Here is a 10,618-nt window from a genome sequence, read left to right on the forward strand (position 1 = left end):
CCACTGGACTCTAGAGCAGTGGAGACGTGTTCTCTGGAGTGACGAATCACGCTTCTTTGTCTGGCAATCTGATGGATGAGTCTGGGTTTGGCAGTTGCCAGGAGAACGGTACTTGTCTGACTGCATTGTGCCAAGTGTAAAGTTTGGTGGAGGAGGGATTATGATGTTGGGTTGTTTTTCATGAGTTAGTTCCAGTGAAAGGAACTCTTAATGCCTCAGGACAAGACATTTTGGACAATTTCATGCTCCCAACTTTGTGGGAACAGTCTGGGGATGGCCCCTTCCTGTTCCAACATGACTGTGCACCAGTGCACAAAGCAAGGTCCATAAAGACATGGATGAGTGAGTTTGGTGTGGAAGAACTTGACTGGCCTGCTCAGAGTCCTGACCTCAACCCGATAGAACACCTTTGGGATGAATTAAAGCGGAGACTATGATCCAGGACTTCTCGTCCAACATCAGTGTCTGACCTCACAAATGCGCTTCTGGAAGAATGGTCAAGAATTCCCATTAACACACTTCTAAACCTTGTGGACAGCCTTCCCAGAAGAGTTGAAGCTGTTATAGCTGCAAAGGGTGGGTCAACATACTTGTATAACAGCCAAAAGCTACTTACCTTACTGAGGAGTTGGCAGCACTGTCAGCACTCACGCATTCACACATGTGAAGGCAGGCGAGCCAATACTTTTGTATTTTGGTTTGTGCGTTAATTTCCATAAGCCCGAATGTTGTGTAATTTTTGCAACTCCTCTAAGTTCAACACAATTCAAGAATTACAACAAAATGTCGACTTTTAGAAGCTGTTGAGATTTTTGGTTATGTAACCAGAGGCAGAGTTTACAGAAGCTTTGAGAATAATCAAAGTAAACTGTAACTTTAGCTAGGCTAGTTATAATACACATTTCTGTTTACTGTGGTCAATCTGACAGCTAGCTGCTGACAAGAACCTAAATAAAACAGGTAAGATGTCTAGAACGTTACCTTCCAGTAAAAAACACCAAGCCTTTTTAATTCGTCCAGGAAAACGGGCTGGTTGGGAATCAGTCTGTGAGGCTTTCTCTGGTCTTCATCAGAGCTGTCCATGTACCAAGCTTCTAGAGTCATTTTGGATGATTTCACAGTTTCACTCTCGAAGTAAACACACACATGTTATATGAGAATGTGCGCAGTCGTCCGGTAGACGTGATGCATCACGTGACTGCAGCCAGATTTCCTGTATACAAAAGTTGCGCTTACTACTTTCGTTTATCCTCATACGGCTTAAAAATGAGTGATGGCGACGATTTCAGATCTGTGCAATCGATGTTTGATCGATGCATCTGCATTTGAAGTGTGCGTGGGATGTCGAGGAAGACAGAACTTTAGCAATCTGATATGATCATTTTATTTTGAAGAAAACCACCGGAAGTATTAGTTGCTCTGGTGTGTGTATCTTTACTGTTAGGGAGCAACATATTTTGAATGTTTGTTTTGAAAGCTGTCACTAGAACTGTATTTTAGTGAATGTGTGGATACCGTTAAGGAGTACACAGATTTAAAAACTGAGAATATTCACAATTTAACTTAAGTAATGTAAATGTCATTCCCGTGTATTTTGATTGTTTTATTACGATCGTTCTCTGCGATAGTTTGAGTGAATATTTCTTGCTCTATTTTGGCGTCGTTAATCGACCTTTTCTGTACACGACCACATAAACGAGCGGAGTTTGGTGGGAAACATGGAAAAACGATAGCTAGTCGACGAGGATGGGATTCGAACCCACGCGTGCAGAGCACAATGGATTAGCAGTCCATCGCCTTAACCACTCGGCCACCTCGTCACTATGGTGTGGGCGCTCTCTTGTGTCAATGCAATAGGGTGAGTTGTTAGTGATCTGTCTACTGTCCTTGCGGGCGTTCGGGACTAATTTGAGTCTAGTTTTAGGGTTTGCTGGTTCGTGTGGCAATATTTTTTAAGTTCGTGAAATTAACAGTAACAGCGCAGGATGTGTTGTGTGTTTGCTGTATGAGTTATGCTTCACCATCAGTTAAATAGGATGTGTAATTTACTCAGCCATGGCCATACATTTGAATACAACTGTGACATTTGGCAGCTGAGCGCTAGCCTATATATCAGCATTATTCATTTTGCATGTAGGCTGCTCCAGTGTTGGTTATGTCTAATTCTAAAAATGCTAAACCTAAAAAAAATGACACATTCTTGGTTTGATGTTAAATATAAGACACTGCAGAAAAAAGAAAATAAAGGATTGATAGATTAACTGCCCCACATCCATGCCTTGCCCATAACTGAGGAAAATAATGCAATCAAGACAAGAAACATAATAAATATGTCAGTAGGAACAGTTCAAAATCAAGTTTCTCTGTTTTCAAACATTTTAAAAGTGCTTCTTTCTAAGTGGTGCACAGTCTCGGTAGATAATAACATTGGTAGACCTTTACCTTTGGTTTAGTATGCATGTATAGACCATAAACTCAGAATTGTGTCATTTACACCACCAGAGGGCACCACACTCCACTAAGAGACATCCTGCCCACCACCTGGCTACACCTGGAGGGTGTTTCTCACAGAGCAGGATTAGACAGCTGGCCTGATGATGCACTGTCTTGATGTGGCTCATTTCAAATCAAGAAGACATAACAGTAATATCAGTGAAGTTTATGTTTAAGTCTAAAAACTGTGTTTTTTGTGTGTGGAAAACCCCATGGAGCTTCACTGTCCTTTATTTCAAGGTGAAGCCAACACCTCAGCCTCAGTGGGAAGGGAAGACATCATGTGAATGTGTCATATCAGCTGGCACTACTTTCTGGTTTACAGGTGACAACACCAGTGTGTGTGAAAACGGAACACAGACCAGAACAGTATTTAAGTACATTTGACTCACAGAGCTGGGACAAATTCAATTATCTGCCTAAAAACTAATGTACTGAATGATTAAATCATTCCTATGATCATCTATAGCATATCTTGCACTGGAAATAAAATAAAATAAAAGTTTTTTTTTGTTTGTTTGTTTAACTGCTGTACTGCAGCAACCTCCACTATAACCTTCCTGTGGAAGTGGAAGATAGCCCATCAGGTTATGATGTACTGGCAGCTTCCCTGGAGGATCAGCACTTCAAACTTCATTAGATCAAAGAGATGCATAATATGTCCCATAAATCTAACAACAAAAAGGGATATTCATAATGTGACAGGGTTATAACTAAAATATAAGTTCCAAATTGACCAGAAAGGCATTTAGTTCTGTGAGTTGGTCCGCTTTTTTTATTAGCTAACCCATGTTAGCCATCCCTTAGCCCACTGCAATGTTAAAATAACTGTAAGGTAAGCTGAAAGTTAGACAAAAGCTGTGCACGCTGCACTGAGAGCTCCCAGCAAATGTAATATAATAGTTCAACATTTCCAAAGCAGTGCTTTCAGTCTAACAGAGATCTTTGTTAAGGGTAGGTTAGATCTGGAAAATGGTGTTGCTTGTTGTGGGGCTCTGAGGATTTATGACAGCATGGCCTTTGGGGCCAAATAATGGATAAACTCGTATACTGAGCTTCCATATGAATGCTTTCCCATATTTTGTCACATTTAATTGTGGATTATTGACTGACTGTTTGTCAGGCATTGTCACAAAATAAAATCATCAAACTTAGGACCTTATTTAATTAACATAATTAATTATCATCATTCAGCAGTTGTGTCTTGATGACAGCACCTAAAATTTGTGGTCATATGTGTGAATTGGTACAGTAATGCAATACTCAATTTCTGAAATAAAATTTCTAGAAATGGACCACTATTGGATATTAGGTTTAGTGTAATCTAAAATAATATTTTATTCAATATTTAATTTGGAGGTAAATTAAAGTTGCACTAATTCTATTTCTATGTTGCATAATGCATAATGCAAGTAGTTACAGTATGTGAAAGGTGTCACTCATTTCCCCTTAGCTCTACCAAGGTTTTTAGCCTCTTTTAGCTTGTTGTGTTGGTTCTGCAGTGTGGATAGTGATAGTGCAGTAGGACTCAACTATTTTCACTGTCCTCCCAGAACCTTCCAGAACCATGGACTTCGTTAAGGTTGAACCCTAGTGGAGTATTTAGCTGTTAAAAGGCTCCCAGATAAACTTATTGTCTCAGGTGTGTCACACTTAAATCCAGATTTGATTTAATATCCTTTCCTTCACATGCACCCACACATATTATATGTGTGTGTGTATTAGTCACATCACAAATTTTGGTTTAACCAGGCTACATGCAAATTAAAGCAATCCTTCCTCAAGTCTAGAGGGTGGTGGTACTGCATTTGAAGGTACTGTATGTAATAACTGCCAAAAACATCCATCCATCCTCTATACCATCTATCCTGAAGAGGGTTGCTGGGGCCAGTCCAAGCCAACATTGGGTGAGAGGCAGGGTACACCCTGGACAGATAGCCAGTCTATTACAAGGCTGACATGTAGACAAACAACCACGCACACACTCATTCACTCCTACAGGCAATTCACCAATCAACCTATGAACATTGCAAACTCCACACAGAAAGCCATCAGGTCAGTTGGGGCTTGAAACCGGAACCTTCCTGCTGCAAGGCAACAGCGCTAACCACAGAACCAACATGCTGCCCCTGGCAAAAACAAATAGAAAAGAATAACTTACAGTATGCACTGTAGCAGTTAACAACAACAACAGTAACAGTTACGCCAGCTGGCTAACACCATCCATAAACTAACACCGTCTCTCAAGCTTCATGGTTGTAATTTACACTTGACCATCTGATCTGCCCAAGTTGCATAAAGTGTAAATGGTGTCTCAGATATTTCCCTTAGGAGTTGGTGGAGAAAAACAGCAGGAAGAGGACTGACCATCAAAATTAAATTCCTCAAATGGCCACAAACACAGCTTGTGATAGATGTAAAATTTTGCTTTGTATCTGCTGGATGTGCAACTACTCAAGTATTTCCTATAAGTAGTAACTTTATATTATGATAACAGGTCATTATTGTTGTAAAGCTTGTTGCAGGCAAAAGTTTGTTCCAATTAAAAGTAATAATAATTAATGCAACTCTAAATGTTATAGTACAAATAGGTACCACATGCTGTGGTGAGTCTAATCAAAAACACTGAAATTTCTCTTATTTTTAAAATCCACATCACATCCACTTCCTTTATATGTACGTCATAGTGAGGCAATGAGGGCTGGCAACAGCAAACCTGTTTTCAGTTATGCTTGTCAGTCTTGAAGAAATATCCTTTGCAGAGGGATTTTTTTATCATTTGCTCCATCCAACAATACATGTACTGTATGTATTGAACAACATCACAACATAAATCGTTTATAGTTTTAATAATAATAATCACCTTTATTAATCTCCTTTAAAGTCTCTGTGATCCTTGTTGGATTTGTTTAGCACTGGCCATTTCCTGCAAAACCCTGAAATAACAGTCAGGATTTGTTGGAATAATTTAACTAGGAAACTAATTTGGAGGTGCTTCACAGTGCTAAAAACCCCAGTTGGCATTATGTAATAGGTCTTTAAAGTCCCAGTCTGCTATTTGCCAGGCTTATGCAGGGAGGGGAGCACATGCTTTACACATGCAAGCACAGTTTGCAGTGATGGCCAACATATCAGCCCACATTACTTTCTCTGAGCTCTAGTCCAGGTTTAAAATAGCTCCACTCCCTTTACCATGATATTTGTAATGGTCTTATATAATCTGCACCTCCTGGTCTTCTCTTCCTCTTCATCCTAGTGCTTATATCCCATTCTGCCTGCCTGTCTGTTTCTCTCTCATTCCATCTCCACTTTGACAAAGGAAACAGAAAATAATTGTTAGAGTAATTTTCATGGCAACGGTAGCCTGTATGCTTAAGCCCAGACAGACTGGCAAACATTAGAATGCTCAGCTCCTTCAGCTCTTGTTGTTGCTTTGGTCATATAGCATTTGATATAAAGAATACCTTGAACATAAAGGATGTCTAAATGATAATGGTCCTGGGTTTTATTCATTTTTTGCATGAAGCAAAGAGCCTTAATTTCTCATCATCCCCTGCCAGCTGCTAACCAGTGTCCTTCACTATGAAGCTCTTTTACTTACTAACTTAGTAACTTTACTGTGAGTTAACTGTTACTATGTGTAGCTCGTTGGCTAATCACTAAAAGTCAGCCAGCTTTTATTGTTACGTGACCTCAGCATTCCCACTGTCAAATGCAAACAGAAAAAAGGTGTGTAGTTCTTGGGCAAGCTCCCCAGTGGAGAAGTCCCTAGAATAAGTCCCTAACATGGTTTGGTCTAAAAGCACCTTTACATACAAACAAAATGCAGTAAGTTTTCTGCACTCAGTTTTTGAAATGATCAGAAACTACACTTTTCTCATTTGCTTTGTCTAATAATTCAGTGATCAGCTAGCTAGTGTCAATCCAGCTAGCATCTAGCACTGATGGACATCTCTCATAGGGTACATACGTAGTATATTTCTTTCTCTTGTGTCTTTCTTTGTCATCTTAGTCCCACCCACATAAGATGCAAGGGGAAACTCTTGACCCAGGTGTCCTAGCTAATTATAGACCAATATCCAATCTCCTGTTTATTTCCAAAATCCTTGAAAAAGCTGTTGCAAAGCAGTTATGTGACCACTTGCACAAGAATGATTTGTTTGAGGATTTGAGTCCATCATAGTACAGAAACCACATTGGTGAAAGTCACCAATGATCTTCTCCTAGCCTCGGACAAAGGACTTGTCTCCATACTTGTCCTCTTAGATCTCAGTGCTGCTTTTGACACCATTGATCACAGCATCTTACTGCAGAGACTTGAACATGTTATTGGGATTAAAGGAACTGCGCTAAGTTGGTTCAAATCTTATTTATCAGAAAACTGTTGTAGCACACTTTACTTGATCTTTTTGAGTAGCTCTTGAATATCCGCTTCAATGTCAATGGTGAGGAAATTTCTGCTGTAGCGCTTGTACGGCTCCCCATCAGGAGTGACCAGGAACTTCTCAAAGTTCCAGGAGATATCATTTCTACACACTGGGCTCCAAATGATGAACTTTGGATCATTCATGAGGGCAGTGGCATCATCACTGGGAAATGGAAGCTTTTCCTTCAGAAACACAAACAAGGGATGGGCATCTTTTCCATTCACATTCACCTTCTCTAGGAGCTGGAATTTTGGTTCAAAGCCATTCCCTGGGCGGACATACTTCAGAGATCTTAGGATTTCATCATTCATGGAGTTCTCCTGTTATACAAAACAGACATTACATCCATTATAGAGTATATATAGCTATCAAGTTGATTAAAAGATGCTGGATGTTTGCATTAAAACTTATAAAATGAAGACAGTGATACTTGCATTTATTAGTATTACTTCAATATTTCAGAGGGAAATGTACTCTTTACTGCCTACATTTATGAGTGCAGTTACTGATTATAATGCACATCCAGATTGTTGGTACTACTACACAACACTGGGCTAGATAAAGAAGCCTATATTTAAAATTTTGTTCTACTTCCATTTGCTACAACAGTAAAATGTTACATTAATACACAGTAATAATAACACTGATGGCCAACTCCCAGTCTCAGTTCGGGAGGCGGACACCCTCTCTACCTTTAAGATTAGACTTAAGACGTTCCTTTTTGATACAGCTTATAGTTAGGGCTGGATCAGGTGACCCTGAGCCTTCCCTTAGTTATGCTGCTATAGACCTATGCTGCTGGGGGGCCCAATGATGCTCTGAGTTTCTTTCCCCTCCCCTCCTGCTCTGCTCTCCTCTCCTCTCTCTCCCTATGCTTCTATATGCCACCATTACACATTATTAACTTTGTGTCTCCTCTCTCCCGTAGTGTGTCCTCTCTCTCTCCCTGTACCTTTCTACAGGTTGCCCTGGCCCTGGAGCTCTACGTCTCTGATGAGCAGTCACAAGCCACATCAACCTGATCAGCGTTTGATTGTTTGTTGTTGTGTTTGCTGTGTCTTGTTGCTTTTCTTTCTCTTCTCTCTCCTCTATCCAACCGATCGAGGCAGAAGGCTGCCCACCAAGAGTCTGTCAGAGGCCTCTTCCTTTAAAGGGGGTTTTTCCTCCCCACTGTCGCCAAGTGTTTGCTCAAGGGGGATTTGTTGGGTTTTCCCTATGTAATAATATTGATAACAGTAAGGTCTAGACCTTACTTTGTAAAGTGTCCTGAGATGACGTTTGTTGTGATTTGGCACTATACAAATAAAATTTCATTGATTGAAAAAATTGTGAGGAAAGAGGAATCAAGGAGATATGTTCTTAGTCTTGAGACATCCTTTCCTGTCCAACCACCAACTGATTTCCAATGAGGGGGCATCCACAAAGCCTTGTGTATTTTGTGTACCTTGCCAATAGTTCCTCCTGAGAGCAGATATAAGTGTCTTGGGACTTCTTCAAGCCTCACTCACCATGGAAGACATTCTGATCAAGCGAGGAACAACGATAAGACTTTGGATGTACCTAAAGACTGTATATAAAAATGGACAATGCCCAAAAATTATTTTTGTCATTTTGAGTAGATATTATTACACTAATTTATGTACAAGTGGTCATTTTTCTGATAAGTTCATTTTTAACAAGTTATTTGATGATATTTAAAGGTCTGTATATGATATGACAGCTTTCATTGGGCGTCTCATACTGTGGCCCCACCTCTGGTCGCTAATGTACAGAATCCAGTTGCAAAATATGTCACAAAAGCATTTTAATATACAGACTGCAACATTTGTGAGGGTGAAATAGGCTATGTTAAGTTTTTTCAGCTCGTTTCTCATTTGCAGGCCAATGGATTTACGGTCATGACATTTATTTAACAAAAGAAATATCTTGTACATTGACACGGTGTATGTAGCACAAGAATTTGCTGGTAAATAGTGAAAATGATGATAATTATCATTATTAATGGCATTTGGGAGTGCTGTAGTTGACAGTGGTAAGAAGCCCATATTATAAGCAGTGTGCTAGGTTCTGTGCTGTACAGACTGAGATACAACCTTGAATCCTGATGCCTTCCACTTTATATTCTTGCATGCTTGTGTGTGTTAGATTCTGCTGCGATTCAGCAGCTCCTTTCGTCCTCCTCTCTTCACACATGCGGTGCATACAAACAGCTAGCACCCACACAGCACAACAACAACACATACACACACACACAACACACAAACAATAAAAAAGACAGCAGGCACCTACACACACACATACACACACCTACACACAGTCAAACACGCAACACTAATGTGAAGGAGAAAGACACCTAACAGAGAGAGCGAGGCAGAGAGTGATACTGATGGACAGAGCAGTTACATATTCTGTCCTCCTTCTGCTAACATTAATGTGTCTATATGACAATCATTGTAAGAGTGGAGACATTAAGCTTCAGCTAAAAGAGCAGCACTGGGCTAGACTCAGTTAGTTGCTTGGTCTGCAGACATCATCATTTTGTCTGTGGGTAGAACAGTGTTTTTATGACACTACATGGTTGTGCTTTGGCATTTCCACTTGGCACACATGGCTTTTCTTCTCATCTGTCACCATGAATATAACCACATGCAAACAAAACCCAGACTTGTGTGCTCTGCAAACCTATCGTGGGTGATGATGCAGTGTAGTGCAGCCACCCACCTGCTCAGACCTGGTCAAGAAGCGCCTGGTGAAAAGCAAACTGCTGTTCTGTACTGGTTTGATGAACAGAACCTGCACAGATCTTTTCAGTGAGATTATCTTCTCCAGAAAAACAACAGCATCAGCCATTTGTTTACAACCATTTGCACCCATGCAAATGAAGTTTTTTCAGGGGTAAAGTCTGACATTGTTGTAACACTGCAGCCCCTCAGTAGAAGGAACTTACCTTTCTTGGTTACTTTTATGCATGGTGAGGATTCTTCCTAGATTTAGCTTTGTTGTTTTTTAATTAATTTCACTTTATTTTCAGCCAAAGTCTTTATGAACAATGGTTTCTACTGTCCAGCTGCCATCTGAGTTCCTTAGTACTGTGCATTCAGACCAAAAACCTAAATATATCTGGAGCAGTGAGCAGTGCAGCAGAAGCTTCATATTGTAGATGTTTTTGCCTGGGGTCATTCCGAGTCTCCCCTATCTTACCAGTGAAGGTTGCTGAGGCTATAAGCAGACACTACTGAGGACTGGGAAAAGGTTTTTCAAGTACAGTCTTTACTGACAGGTAATGTTCTCTAAAAATGTGATAGTTGAACAGCACATGAAAAGGTGTTTGTATATAGGGGAGCTTTAACCTGCTATGAAAAATACAGTGTAATTTGGGTTTAAACCATCATTACAATGCAGCAGTTTCATCCACTGACACCCTCTGAGACTGTGAATATATTGGAAGCTCGACTTAAAGGGCAACCAATCTCATTCATAAAGGTCAGTTTACTTGTTATGGGGATCCTTCAAAAACAGTTGTGAGGGAGCTCTGTTAAGTCAGACAAAAAAAGCCCTGAAGATTTCATTGTGAGCTTCAGACTGCAAATTTAAAACAGAAAGTCTGAGTTTAAAATTGGGGATGTCAGTTTGACAGACATGGTCAAGGAGGGGTTTCACCCTGCTGATGGTAGGGGCAGCTGTGGCTCAGGAGGTAG

At 40.3% G+C, this 10,618-nt stretch overlaps 2 protein-coding genes and 1 non-coding gene across 3 annotated transcripts in view; all 3 read right to left on the reverse strand.

Annotated features, from left to right (window-relative positions):
- adi1 (acireductone dioxygenase 1) overlaps positions 1-1,363 on the reverse strand; it is a 6,073-nt gene extending 4,710 nt beyond the window's left edge. The window contains exon 1 of the mRNA XM_020608780.1: positions 982-1,363. Within this exon, the coding sequence (XP_020464436.1) occupies positions 982-1,104 (123 nt within the window). The 5' untranslated portion in view covers positions 1,105-1,363. The remainder of the gene's footprint in view (positions 1-981) is intronic.
- A 375-nt stretch (positions 1,364-1,738) lies between these two features.
- trnas-gcu (transfer RNA serine (anticodon GCU)) lies at positions 1,739-1,820 on the reverse strand. Its single transcript has one exon. It is a non-coding gene; the product is annotated as a tRNA-Ser (tRNA).
- A 5,059-nt stretch (positions 1,821-6,879) lies between these two features.
- Positions 6,880-7,413, reverse strand: LOC109964995 (glutathione peroxidase 1-like). The gene has a single exon (XM_020608661.1). It carries the CDS (start codon positions 7,229-7,231, stop codon positions 6,890-6,892), a length of 342 nt encoding a protein of 113 aa, XP_020464317.1. The 5' UTR covers positions 7,232-7,413; the 3' UTR covers positions 6,880-6,889.
- Positions 7,414-10,618: the final 3,205 nt, after the last annotated feature.

Source organism: Monopterus albus, unplaced genomic scaffold (genome assembly GCF_001952655.1).
Source record: "Monopterus albus unplaced genomic scaffold, M_albus_1.0 scaffold94.1, whole genome shotgun sequence".
Classification (NCBI taxonomy): domain Eukaryota; kingdom Metazoa; phylum Chordata; class Actinopteri; order Synbranchiformes; family Synbranchidae; genus Monopterus; species Monopterus albus.

What these genes read in the sequence shown, in the direction of transcription:
- LOC109964995 (XM_020608661.1), bottom strand. Translation starts at nt 7,231, where the DNA reads ATGAATGATGAAATCCTAAGATCTCTGAAGTATGTCCGCCCAGGGAAT.